This window comes from Lepus europaeus, chromosome 8 (assembly GCF_033115175.1).
Source record: "Lepus europaeus isolate LE1 chromosome 8, mLepTim1.pri, whole genome shotgun sequence".
NCBI classification, from domain to species: domain Eukaryota; kingdom Metazoa; phylum Chordata; class Mammalia; order Lagomorpha; family Leporidae; genus Lepus; species Lepus europaeus.
The window spans coordinates 105,481,163-105,496,141 of NC_084834.1; the positions used below are offsets into that span (position 1 = coordinate 105,481,163).

General features: G+C 39.4%; 1 protein-coding gene across 10 annotated transcripts in view; it reads right to left on the reverse strand.

The window, feature by feature from the left end:
• The window catches only part of NPFFR2 (neuropeptide FF receptor 2), a 334,371-nt gene that overhangs the window by 14,427 nt on the left and 304,965 nt on the right, over nt 1-14,979 (reverse strand). For all 10 annotated transcript variants that reach the window (XM_062198722.1, XM_062198719.1, XM_062198716.1 and 7 more), the window contains one exon: nt 3,941-4,274. In XM_062198722.1, coding sequence (XP_062054706.1) covers nt 3,941-4,268 — 328 coding nt within the window. In that variant the 5' untranslated portion in view covers nt 4,269-4,274. The remainder of the gene's footprint in view (nt 1-3,940; nt 4,275-14,979) is intronic.

Here is a 14,979-nt window from a genome sequence, read left to right on the forward strand (position 1 = left end):
ATAGCCGCAAGGGCTGGAGCTATGCTGATCCGAGGCCAGGAGCCAGGAGCTTCTTCCTGGTTTCCCATGCAGGTGCAGGGGCCCAAGGACTTGGGCCATCTTCCACTGCTTTCCCATGCCACAGCAGAGAGCTAGATTGGAAAAGGAGCAGCCGGGACTAGAACCAGCGCCCATCTGGGATGCTGGCGCTGCAGGCGGAGGATTAACCTACTGTGCCATGGCGCCAGCCCCAACAATCACCTATCTTAAAGTTTGTGCTTGAGATGCAACTGAATGGAAACCAAAAGAGAGTATGTCTCCCAATCCTAAAATTTATTAGGTTGTGATAACAGTATTTTTCAATATAAATGCAAAAGATTTGTATAGCCTTTGGTTGAACACAGAAGAATAGGAGTATGTTTTACTGAGCTCCCTTACCAAAGGCCATTGAAATGACAACAGTAGGACAAAAGACCTTAAATCCATAGCAATGGATTGATGTATAAATCCAATTAGATGCCACTGGCTTTTCCCTGACGTGGACAGACAGAAGAATGGAATTTCCTTTTCTAAGGAGGCAGATGTGCAGGTGCGCGATACTCTGAGCCACCAGGTACAACAGGCTGGCTACCACAGTGACACAGAAAGATGAAGTGCCAGTACAGCACTGCAGGGCAAGACTGCTGGCCCAGAGACCCATTTAGTTCTAGAATGCGACAGCCAGCCTTAAAGCTGCAAGGCAACAAACCACAGAATTTCTTTCTGGGGGAAGCGACTGATCCAAGATCACAGACATGCAGATTTAAGAGTTGTGGATTTCTTAATAAATGGCTCAGAATAAAGCTGGGAATGGGTCTAATCTCAACTTCTAGGTACTCACAGCTTCCAGGCAACCATAGAAGGCCTCACTCTGAAACATGAAAAGCTAAATAGTAGGTAATGTTAGAAAAACCTCAACTATAAAAGGAAGAACGGTGGGCATTAGAGTGGGCTTAGGACACCTGCAGAGTACCTAGTCAAAGTCCCAGCTCCCCTTGTAACATAGATTCCTGCTGGTGCACACCCTGAGAGGCGCTAGGTGATGGTTTAAGTACCTGGCTTCTTGTCAAGGGACCTAGACACAGGAGACTGGGCTGAGTTTCTGGCTCCTGTATTCAGCCAAACTCAGATCTAGCTGTTGTGGGCCTTCAGGGAGCAACCCAGTAGATGTAATTTCTCTCTCTCTCTCTTTCTGCCATTCACATATAGTGAAAATAAATCTTAAAAATTTTTAGGTTGAGGCCAGCTCTGTGGGGTTTTGCGTAGAGGTTGACCCAAGTGCTTGGGCCTCTGCACCCACATGGGAGACCCAGAAGAAGCTTCTGTCTCCTGGCTTTGGCCTGGCCTAGTCCCAGGCATGGCGGCCATTTGAGGAGTCAACCAGCAAAGAGAAGACCTCTCTCTCTCTGTAACTCTGCCTTTCAAATAAATGAAATAAAACTAAAAACAATGTACGTAAATTAAAATGAAAAGAAATAAAAGAGCAGGAAAGAAGAAACAGTTATGAGTCATATATATGAAAAATAAAACACAAAAATATTACCAAAAATGATAGGTATGTGACACATTTTGTCCACAAAACATGTGCATGATAATATGCAAAACATGCAAAAATAAAGAAAAACAATTCAAAGAATTTAAGATGTGATAATAAAAATGAAGACCCCCCACAAAAGGGTATACAATGAAATAGCAAAGTTTTTAAAAAAAAAATAGAAACCATAATCTCCAGTATCTGATTAATATGAGTAGAGGAAAAGAAAATGGAAAATAATCCCATAAGAAAATTCCCCTTGGATGAAGGGCATTCATTTTCTGATTGAAAGGACCTAGTTTTTTTCTGGTGTAATAAATGGAAATAGGAAAACTTACTCCAAGGCATCATTTCATGAAATTAAGACTACTAGACTAATGAGAATTGCTAAAAGCTTTCAGGAAAACAAATCATGAGTAAAAGAAGCAAGAATCAAATGGCATCAGAGTTTTCAGCAGTTGAGCCCACATTTCTCAGCAGTAACAACAGAGCAATCATTTTAAAATCCTCAAGGTAGACATGTCCAGTCTGGACGTCTCATGAAGCTCATTATAAACAAGGGCAAAGGCATAATAGACATCTTTAAAGACATACACGACCTTAAGAAAGTATTATCTCACTGTACCATTCTTCAGAAAGAAATAAACCAAGAAAGAAGACATGACATCCAGAGAATAGGGCATGGATGGTGCAACAAGAGGTGAAGGGACTTGCTAGGGTAACTGTGAAGGGACATCCCAGGAGAATGGCTGAGCTCCACACTTAGAGAGCAACATGGCCAGGTACAAACAAGTAGACAGATAGTCTCGAGATAAGGATCTCCAGGAATAAGATGTAATTTACAAATCTGAAGTCATTGACAAGAGAGGACTGTGAGGAATGTACTACTGAGAGGCACACACCCCAAACCAAAAACATTAGAATACAACGCCCTTGGTAAACCCTAGAAAATGAAATCAGTGTCAGCATTTCCCATAGCTAGTCAGGGGTAAGGTGCATGCAAAACAGGAATGCATATGCTAAATATTGATCTCAACAAAACCAGGATATAATTATATTGGGAGTCTGAAAGAAGAGGAAAATTATGAATGCATGCTTGTGTTTTTTATGGGAAAAGAGGATTATGATAACTACATTTTTATCTTCTTCAATTTGAAGATAATATCTTATATTAAAACATACTATTAAGATATATAGTAGCAATTACCAAAAATAAAGTCTCAAAATGCTGAGAGCAACAGTCTTTTAGAAACAGAAATAAAAAACTAGGAAGGGGAATTCATATACAAATATTCTAAAATCATAATTTAATTTAACAAAATATTCATGAGGGAAAAATACTAAGAGCATTTGTTGGCAAAATAGCTTTTCAGAGAGTAATAACAGTAATTTTGATCATTTTTACCCTCTTTTTGTGTGGAATAGTATCAGGAGAACATTATATCGTCAATAATTCTTTAACAATGAATATTACAACACTCAGAATCCATGCACTCCATGGCTGAAAGAACAGGCACTCAACTCTCTCACTAGCTTCCTTTCCAGAGAACGGAATGGAAGGAAAATTCCATAGAGAAATGTCTTTTTCCCATTTTTCAGTGAACTGATTTGAATTCTATGAAAGGATAAAAATTATGATATAGCTCATGTTGCTTGAAATACATTCAATTATCTGTTTTTGTTCTATTTTTATTATATATGCTTGGAGATTGGTATCCAAGTCCTGCTTACTAATTAATACAACAAATATTAACTAAGTTGTCATGTGTACCAAAACTATGTTGGGGGCTGGAAATTCATCTTTCCTGTGCTTCTAGAATATCTAAGGTAGTGCTAAAGAAAGATTAATGTAGATTCAGAAGTAGTATGTGGGGGGGGGGAACCCTAACCATTCCAGTGTAAATGTATTAACATTGTAATGTGAGCTATCGCTTGTTCACAAATCTTTAGAGTGGTTTCTTCTTCTCCGAAAAATGTTGGAAATATCTTCAGCTAACCATAGGAGGACCTAACATTTTATTTATGTTTAGACTGAAGACATTGTATCGATTCAAGCCAGGTATATGGGCATCAATTCTTTGAATTTCTAGTCCAGAGTAATATTTTTGACACATTGCATGCATGTAGGTATTAAGTAAATTGAAAAAGATCTCATTCTCTGATGACCTTTAGTAAACACTTTAAAAATAACAACCTCTACTCTCCATCTCTGTCTTTCTACTTTTTCTTTCAATAATTCTCTTTGCTCTCTGTTTACATAGCTGTGCATTGTCTGTCTCCTCCAGAATGAATGTCCATGTCCGTAGCATGAGGACAGGTAACCGGAAGAGTTCACAGATATAGGGCATTTTCTCATATCATCTCTGAACGGCACACAAGTCAACATACCTGCTATAATATTGTCCAGTAGGGTTACAGGCATACAGAAGAAGCCAATGAGTAAATCGCTGATTGCCAGGTTTAAGATGAAGAGATTTGTGACCGTGTGCATGTGTTTGTTCCTCATGACAATAAAGCAAACCACAGTATTTCCCGCCATACACAGGAAGAAGATCAGACAGTAGGAAACAATGAAGACCGCTGCCACTTGAGGCTGGTGAAGATAGTAGCTCACGTAGGTGACATTAGCATCTGAGAACAGATGCTGCTTTGTGCCATTGACAGTCCAGATGTGATGCCAGTTTTCTGAAGAGTTGGAGTCCCATCCTGCATTCATGATGACCTTAACAAAGAGAGACAGAAAAGGAAAACATGATTAGAACGCGAAGGAACATATAATCTGTGCTTGAATTTAATCAGAGGGACACTTTTTAATACGTGGAATTTTTTGGACCTTCTATAATAATCTACCAGTTTTGCATGGAACTGAGTTACAAAGAAGGCCTTTATATTATGATGTTAACCAAGAGCACTTGAAAATTCCACTTTCTACCACATCGGCCATTATTATACTTTATTTCCTCAATATACTCGCTATTCCACTTCTTTAGGTACAACCTCTATCCATTCTCAGATTTTCCCTAATTTGCCAAAAATCTCCTTCCCCCTGCTGCAGGTGTTGTAACCAACTTGTTCTTTTAAGCCTGTGTTACATAATTTGAAAATCTTTGTTAAGGTGAACAAAATAGGGTGTTCACGTCTTTCGAATCTGTCATAGAAATATGAGAGGATTTCAAAAATTTATGGAAAAAGTGGAATTAAAACATAAAAATAAAATTAGAAGCTTTAGTTTTCAACATACAAACTCCATGAAGTTCAAGACACTTAAGTAAGCAATTTAGTCCATTGCTAAAGAATTTAGGGTCCTGGGAATTGAATCACATAAAGGCAGTCTTTTCAAAATTAGCTTAAGAAAAATGAATGCTTTTTAAACATATTTTAGGGGCCGGCATTGTGGTTCAGCGGGTTAAGTCATCACTTCTGATACTGGCATCCCATATAAGATCAGCTGGCTTCAGTCCCAGCTGCTCTGCTTTTGATGCTAATGCACCAGGGATGGCAGTGGAAGATGGCCCAAGTGCGTAGGTCCCTGTTACCCATGTAGGAACTCCTGGATGGAGTTCCAGGCTGCTGGGTTTTGCCTGGCCCTGCCCAGGCCATTGTGGCCATTTGAAGAGTGAACCAGTGTATGGAAGTTATCTTTTTCTCTCTGTCTCTTCTTGTCACTCCGCCTTCCAAATAAATAAAATAAATTCTATTTTTAAAAATCTAAAAATACTAAAGATATTTTTAAAGATTTTGTTTATTTATTTGAGAGGCAGTGTTACAGAGAGAGGAAGAGACAGAGCTGACCCGATCCAAAGCCAGGAGCCAGGAGCTTCTTCCTGGTCTCCCTCGTGGGTGCAGAGGCCATCTTCCACTACTTTCCCAGGCCATAAGCAGAAAGCTGGATCAGAAGAGGAGCAACCGGGACACAAACTGGCACCCATATGTGATGCCAGCACTGCAGGCGGAGGCTTAGCCTACTACACCACAGCGAAGGCCCCTAAAGATATTTCAAGACTAGGAAATTAAAAAAATATCAGAAAGAACCAAATTAGAACTGTCAGGTAGATGGCTAATGACTTCCCACGGAAACTCTCACAGATTGTGCCTGTTCCACAGAAATAAACAGGAGCATTGTTGGGGTGGAGTTGGACTCTGGGGAAGTTCTCTGGAAAGTTTTCGGCTACAACTTCAGCTAACATTCTCAAAACACTCTCCTAATAAGCAGATGTTGTACTTTTTTGGTCCTCAAGAAAGCCAAAATGTTAAATGCCTTGGGAGTCCCAAAAAGCAGTTTCCATGATGCTCACGGACGCACAGTCCACTTTGCTTTGACGGAACCACTTCTGCCTCTTGGTAGTCTTTGTTTCATTGTGTGTTTTCAGGATCTTACTGGGAAAGTCCTGTTTCATCTCCTGTTATGGTTTTGAAGAAATAGTTCAGGATCTCGGTTCTACTTGTTTGAAATACAGTGCGTCGGCGCCACGCCTCACTAGGCTAATCCTCCGTCTGTGGTGCTGGCACACCGGGTTCTAGTCCCAGTCGGGGTGCAGGATTCTATCCTGGTTGCCCCTCTTCCAGGCCAGCTCTCTGCTGTGGCCCAGGAGTGCAGAGGAGGATGGCCCAAGTCCTTGGGCCCTGCACCCGCATGGGAGACCAGGAGAAGCACCTGGCTCCTGGCCTTGGGTCTGTGCTGTGCGCCAGTCGCAGCGCACCGGCCGCAGCGGCCATTGGAGGGTGAACCAATGGAAAAGGAAGACATTTCTCTCTGTCTCTCTCTCTCTCTCACTGTCCACTCTGCCTGTCAAAAAAATAAAATAAAAAATAAAAAATAAATAAATAAAAAATACAATGGAAAGCACTGCTCATGTCTGCAGCTAATCTTGGCATAATAGTTTCGGCATCCATTAAGCAAAATTTGCTCCATTTTAGGTTTTCAAACAGAGTTGTATAAGTTGGGAGTGAACATTTGGCACAGCAGTTAGATGCCACCTGAGATGCTCCAGTCCCATAGTAAAGTGTCCGGGTTGGAGTCCTTACTCTGTTTCTGTTCCAACTTCCTGATAACGCAGACCCTAGGAGGCAGCGGGTGCTGGCTCAGGCAGTTGGGTTCCTGCCACATGCAGGAGACCTGGATGGAGTTTTGGGCTTGTCTAGATTCAGCTGTTGTGGACATGTGGGGAGTTAACCAGTGGATAGGATACCTTTCTGTGTGTGCCTCTGTCTGTCTGCTTCTCTCTCTCTCTCTCTCACTGTGTGTATGTGTATGTGTGTGTGTGTGTGTGTCCCTCTGCCTTTCAAATAAATAAAAATAAATGTTTAAAACAAATTGTGTAAGCTGAACCAGTTGAAATGTCTATGCCTTTGGCTGTTATTTCTTCTGTTAATCACTGGTCCCCTTCAGTAAGGGCATAAACAAAACAAACTTTTTCCTCATAATTTGCTGTGGGTAGTCTATTACTTTAGGCTTCATCTTCAACAGTCTCATTCCTTTCTTAAAATGAGTTGTCATTTGTAAACTGCTACTTTCTCTGGGACATTGTCCCCATAAACTTTCCCAAAGCATCAATGATTTCACTGTTCTTCAAGCCAGAGTGACCATCAGTTTGATGTTTGTTCTTGCTTCAGTTCTAACAGAATTAGTTACTCTGATAAGGGCTTTTTTTGAAACTGATATCTTTCTTAGTACCTCAAACTCGATCCTGTTCATACATGTTACAATAATTAGTATGGGTTTATTTGGGCACAAAAAGAATTTGAAATCCATGCATCATTCTTTTCATAGTACATACCTCCCATGGGCTTTTTGGAGACCCCTTGTAAGCTTTTGTATTTGTCTTATTTTATTTTGACTTGGTTAATGGAATGTTCTTTTTTTAAAAAAAATATTTATTTTATTTATTTGAAAGACAGAGTTAGAGAGAGGTACAGACACAGAGAGAGGGGGAGGTCTTCCATATGCTGGTTCGCCCCCCAAATGGCTGCAACAGCTAAAGCTGGGCAGATTTGAAGCCAGGAGCCAGGAGCTTCTTCTGGGTCTCCCACAATGGGTACCAAGGCCCAAGGACTTGAGTCATCCTCCACTGCTTTCTCAGTTACAATAGCAGGGAGCTGGATCAGAAGTAGATGCTGATGTTGCAGGTGGGCGCTTTAACCCATTAAGCCACAACACCAGCCATGCAATAGTCTTTTTAATAAATACTTGTACATGCAAGTATAAGTACCATGTGTAAGAACTATTAAAATGTGCTAGGCTACTTACTTGTCTTGGTTTCACCCAGCATGTCTATTCACATAGAATGTAAAAATAAATTATGCAGAATTTATATTCATTTATGTAGAATTTATATTTATTTGAAAAGCAGAGTCACAGAAAGAGGGAGAGGCAGAGAGAGAGATCTTTCATCTGCTGGTTCACTCCCCAAGTAGCCACAATTGCTGGAGGGAGGCTGGTCCAAAGCCTGGAACCAGAAGCTTCTTCCAGGTCTCCCACATGGTTGGCAGGGGTCTAAGCACTTGAGCCATCCTCCAAAGCTTTCCTAGGTGCATTGGCAGGGAGCTGGATCAGAAGTGGAGCAACTGGAACTCAAATTGGGTCCCATTTGGGATGTTGTCATCACAGGCAGCAACTTTACCTGCTATAGCACAATGCCAGCCCCTGAATTTATATATCTTAATGTGGATATTTCAGTCAACTCTTGGATATCAGAAGTACTCAAGGCCACTTTCAGGTTCTGTGATGTAATAGAAAGGCCTACACTGATTAGCAGGTAGTACACTGATAGCTATCTTTTAGTCTGACAAAGAACGCTAAGCAGAAATCAATCAAAGGAAAAGGTTCATGGGCCTAAGGCTGTACAACCCCAGACACAAGCTTCCAAAAGTCTTCTCCCAGGACATTCTTAGCTCTTATAGTAATCAGTGGGAACACCAAGAGAAGTATAATCAACCAGGGAAACTCCTTAGGGACTCAGGATCCATGTGCACCTTCTTCCTGGTATGCATCCAAATTCTAGAATCCCAGACACAAAGTAGGTGTTTAGCATAAACCATGTTGTTTATACAGTCTAGGTTTGGTAAGCCATTCCTCATTTTTAATTTTTTTTTAATTTTAAGTATTTTTAATGATTCAATGTGCTTTTTAGATACAATTCTAAGAATATATTGATATTTCCTTCCTCTCTCCTTCCATTATGAAAGTCAATGTCTATGAGGGAACTATTTGCTACCTATAGTCCCCAACTCCACAAAAGAGGCAACCTTGTAAACAGGACTTTCCAAGGACAGCAACTTCCAGCCAGTTTGCTGACTCTTTTCTGCATGCCTTGTTAATTAACTGAACAGAGGGTTATATGTTTCCATGAATGAGCATTCCCATGAATTTAACAGTGGACTTACAAAACTGAGCACTCATGGACATTTTTTAGTGTCATTTATGGAATTTGAATTGGTTACGAGGAATCAAGTGGGTCTGCTGCTGGTAGCTGAGGAGAATCCAATTTGCACAAGTCTGTGGTATCAGGTGACTTCATTATCACTTAGCATTTGGATTTTTCACCAGTACACATTTGTATCATTTTAGAACAGCATGTCTAGATAGATATTGCTTACTTCTGATACTCAACTTCAAATTGTTTTCTGTTTGTAGTTGGGAGACAGGGAAGAATAGCAATATCATGTTACTAAAAATGATAAGTTGACAAATGGGATCATTTTTCTTCAATAGCTTCCATTATTTTGTCATTTTATTTCTTATTTTAACTAACTATTATACTCAGCTTTGTTTTCCTGTATCGTTTAGACCTATCTACCACCACCTCCCCCACCCCCATTCACACCCCCAAAAACACAAATAAATGAAAAAGCAAAGTGAGTATGGGATGAGGTGAGCTAAGAGAGGAGTAAAGATATAAATTTGGGAGGGATTAGATATGTTTAACAACACAAAGTCAGGATGAGAGTGTCCTTGGGGGTACAGAACCTGATACAAAGAAACCTATCAGCTTGATATAAAGTTTTTCAGTAAAAGTCTCCAGAAGAAAAGTATCACACCCACTGTGGCATTGCAGATAAGGCTGTGCTTGCAGCGCCAGCATCCCATATGGGTGCCAATTTGATTCCCAGCTACTCCACTTCTGATCCGGCTCTCTCTTCTATGCCTGGGAAAGTAGTGGAAGATGGTCCAAGTGCTTGGGCTCCTACACCCTTGTGGGAGACCTGGAAGAAACTCCTGGCTCCTGGCTTCAGATTGGCCCAGCTTTGGCTTTTGTGGATATTTGAGGAGTGAACCAATAGGTGGAAGATCTCTCTCTCATTCTCTCTTTCTCCGCTTCTGCCTCCCTGTAACTCTGCCTTTCAAATAAATAAATAAATATAAAAAAAAGAAACAGCACAACAAAAAAAAATTGCAAGATAAAACTGTAGGTAGTTAAAATTAGCTGATAAGAAACATCCATACTGAGTGGCATCAGAAAGACAATGGAATAAAAATCAGAGGCTCCATTCTCTGACCCTTCCACCAAAATGTTCTACTAGCAAGTATCCACAGACCAGAACATCTGTTTGAAAAACTCAATACTCAACAAGAAGCCTGAGACACCCACGTGATCTGTAGAACTGAGTGAAATCCCAATGAGAATGATTTTACTCCAACTGTACCATCCTTTCCCCTCCCCCAAGTTGGCACAACATCAGGTGGAGAGGATTTCCCTGAACCACACATTCAGAACATTCTACTACTGTCATGACAGTGTGTAAGGCATTTTTATACCTAGCATGAGGGTTAAAAGACCAAACTATTAATAACATCTAAGGCTATCTAGGAATGCACATTGCAAAATGATATAAATTCTGACAACAAAAATATAAAATCACAAGGACAAAGAGGAAAAGTGTAACTGTTGTATATAATAAAGTTACATTGTATCAGTTTGAAACAGGCTTATAGAAGAATAGTATATTATATGTAAGTCTCACTATAACCACAAAGAAATGTATCTAGAGTAGAAGTACAAAACAATAATAGAAAGGTTTCAAAGTATATCGGGTAGAAAACCATCAAACCACAAAGGAAGACAGCAAGAGAGAAAAAAAGAAACAAATAATCAGAAAACAACTAACACTATCGAAGTTGTACTCCTTACTTTTCAGTAATGACCTTGAATTAGCCAATAAATAGATACACAGTGACTGAATGTATGAGAAACCATGATCTAACTATATGCTGCCTTAAAGAGACTGGGCTCACTTTTAAGGACACACACAGACTGAAAGTGAAGGGATACAAAAAGTAAAGGGATACTGAAAGAAATCCATATACCAAAGGACAATATCTTCAATTAATGGTGCTGGGAAAACTGTGTATCCACATGTAGAAAAACGAAATTAGCTTTTAAGTCTCAGAAAATACACAAAAACAACTTAAAATAGGTTAAAGATTTAAATGTAAGACCAGAAAATACAGATACTAGGGAAAAAACAAGGAAAACTACACTGCATACATCGGATAATATTGTGGATTTAGCCCCCAAAATTCAGGGAACAGAAGCAAAAATAGAGAAATAGGACTGTATCAAACTAAAAAAAATCTTATGTATGGCAAATGAAATAACTGACACTGTGAAATGAAAACCCATAGGAGAAAATATTATCAAACCACATTATCAGTAGGGGGTTAATATCCAAAATACATAAGAAGTTCATACTCTATAGCAAGAAAACAAAATATCCAATTAAAAAATGAACAAGGGGCCGGCGCCGCGGCTCACTAGGCTAATCCTCCGCCTTGCGGCGCCGGCACACCAGGTTCTAGTCCCGGTCGGGGCACCGATCCTGTCCCGGTTGCTCCTCTTCCAGGCCAGCTCTCTGCTGTGGCCAGGGAGTGCAGTGGAGGATGGCCCAAGTCCTTGGGCCCTGCACCCCATGGGAGACCAGGAGAAGCACCTGGCTCCTGCCATCGGATCAGCGCGATGCGCAGGTCGCAGCGCCAGCCACGGCGGCCATTGGAGGGTGAACCAACGGCAAAAGGAAGACCTTTCTCTCTGTCTCTCTCTCTCTCTCACTGTCCACTCTGCCTGTCAAAAACTTAAAAAAAAAAAAAATGAACAAGGGACCAGAGTAGACAGTTCCCAAAAGGAACTCTACAAATGGCCAACAGATATATGAGATATATGAAAAATGCTCAACATCAGAAATCACTAGGGAAATGCAAATTAATGCCACAAAGACAAATCATCTCATGGCAGTTAGATGTTCTATCACACACACACACACACACACACGTCACTGTTGGCAAAGGGCAGGTTTGTATACTGCTGGTAGGCATGTAAATTAGTATAGTCATTATAGAAAAGTATATGGATATGCCTCTAAAACCTAAAAATATAATAATCATAAGATTCAGCAAGCCTGTCTGGGTATTTACCCAAAAGATTTGAAAACATTTTGTTGAAGAAATATTAGCATGTCTATGTTCATGACAGCAATGGTCACAATATTATATTACAGAATCAACCTATGTGTCCATCAGGAGATGAATGGGTAAAGGAAATGTGGCACATGTACACCACAGAAGACAATTTAGTCTTAAAATAGGAAGAAGTTTTGGACTTGTAACAACATAGATGGAACTAGAAAACATTATGCTAAGTAAAATAAATGAGGTATAGAAAGACATACTGTCTCTTCTCACTTCTATGTGGAACCCAAACAATGAAAATCATGGAGGCAGATGGTAGAGTGGTCACTCAGAAATGGAGGGTAGGAGAATGGGGAGGTGATGATCAATGTGTACCAATTCTCAGACAGAGGGAATTTTTAAAGGCTATTGCATGAGGTGGTAAATATCATTAATAAATGAGTACACTTCAAAATTGCTAAGAGTAAATTTCACATGTTCTTGACACAAAAATTTTAAGAATTAGATGTGATAGATATGCTATCTGGCTTTATTTACTTATTCTGCAGAGTGTTCATAAATTATAACATCAGTTTGTATCCCATAAATAAAACTATAAGCTGTTGATTTATAACTTAAAAAAAAAAACATCTGGCCACAACTTTAATTGGAGCTGGAAAACATATGGGCGGAATATTTCATAAGATACCATACTTCTACTCACATAACTTTATTTTCTTATGCCCTTAGTTTAAAGCAACAACTTGGGTGCCTCAAAGCAGAAGTACTTCCATCATGTATCTATCAAAATGAAAGATGTTAGGAAGGATAGCATACATGCCTTTTAAAAAAATCTTCACTGGATTAACTTTAATTCTATTACATTGTTTTTTGTCAGGAACAATTCCTTTTCCTCTTTTTCTGGTGGATTATTAATAAACTCAAGTCAGATTTTCTTTTGGGACTCTAGGAGTATTTCAACACTCCTATTACAGGCTTGATAGCTGTATCTGGCAAGACAGCAAGCAAAATGCAATAGAGAGAATTGACCAAAGAACTTGTACTTTGTGTTCTTTCTTCCTTACCACGCAGTTGTAAAAATTCCTGTAGGTGAGGTCACAGCTTTGGCCCTTAGCCTGACCTTTAATAAACAGCTATGGTAACATGATCATCCAAGAGCCATAATATGACTGTGGGGTGGCAGCGAACAGGCAGGTCCTAACAGGCCTAGGGTAACTCATTTATCTCAATTTTAATACTTTAATCACCACTGCTCTTTGGTGTTCCTGCATCTGGAATCTTTCTCACTAGACACATACAAATTTCAAACAATGGACTAAGATAAACTGGTTCAATAAGTTCAGAATTTTTAAGCTGTGCTCCATACATTATATTAATTAATATAAGGGTGGAGAAAATTGTATATGCTAGCTCCAGGAAGGCAAATTTAGACTCAACTCATACTGACGACCGCATAATTTGTGGCATATTTCATCAAAATGATATCTTTCAAAGAAAGTAGGAATTTCACAAGTCAGGATTTTGCATGTTGAGAACATTAATTGCAATCCACTCATGAATCTTAACCTTCCTAGTTCCACATGGAGAAATATATGTTAAACAGAATGAGTTTGGTTGTGGCATTTCTGACCCATTCCTTCATCTTCAAGTGCAGAGATTATAGAGATACAGGTTGAACTGCATGAGATATCTTTAGAACCTCTAGTTGCTACTGCTTATTCATACTCCAATTCTTATCCTTAGGAGAACAGATCAGGTCCTTAGGAAGAGGAATCAGAAGAGGAAGCTATTAAAATGCTTTCCTTTTCTGGAATTGTGATTGCCAAAATGCTCACAATAGATTATTGTAGAGTTGTATATGCGAGAACTGTTGGACATTTCTATATAGTGTTTGCCTATCTGTATTTCTCTTTCTACTGTACAATTATAAACTTCTATATTCTGAAAAAAAATAGATCATTCCATTGTATGAATGTGGTTATACAGAATAAAACCAGGTGTCATGCCCAGGTTCGTCCTTCAAAATCACCCCCACATGTGTCACATATGAGTACTGACTAACTACAAAATTATTTTACCAAGAAAATTTATTTCCAAAACTGCAGTTACGAAAAATACCTGTAAAGTCTATAACATATTACATTTAAATTCACATAAAGTAGAAGAGAGAGGAGTTTCAGATTAATTGTTGTATAAATGAAACAATCATTAAAGGGAGCAAGTGGGTAGAATATTGTACAGATCCTGAGAAATTTAAAACGAAGTCAGTTATAATTGGTCTCTAGTTTTGTCATTCTTTATTCTTGGGCTTATCCCTGTTGCTTCTATTATTGTTGTTATTAGAATTTTTTAGAAATATTTTATTAATGAGTACAAATTTCATAAATACAAGTCTAGGAATATGATTTTTCCCACCATACTCGCCCTCCCACCTACATTCCCACCCCACTTCCTCCTCCCTCTCCCATTCCCAGTCCATTCTCCATTAAAATTCATTTCCAATTAACTCTTTATACAGAAGACCAACTCTATACTAAATAAGGATTTCAAAAACTTGCACACACACACACACACAAACACAAACACATAAAACTGTATGAGAACAAGATTTACAGTTAATTCTCATAGTACAACTCCTAGAGGACAGAGGTTCTGCATGGCAAGTAAGTGCACAATGACTCCTGTTGTTAATTTAACAATTAGTGCTCTTATATATGACATTGGTGATCATCTGGGGCCCTTGATATAAGCCTTTTGAGTCCACATTCAATGTCAGTATTTAGACAAGGCCATAAGCAAAGTAGAAGTTCTCTGCCCCACTCAGAGAAAAGTACATCCTTCTTTTACGGCCCCTTTTTTCCACTGGGATCTCACTCAAGAGATCCTTCACATATGACATTTTTTTGGCCACAGTGTCTGGGCTTTCCATGCCTGAAATGCTCTCGTGGGCTTTACAGCCAGACCAGAATGCATTAAGGGCAGATTCTAAGGTCAATGATTAGAGCAATTGTCATTCTGTGAGTCT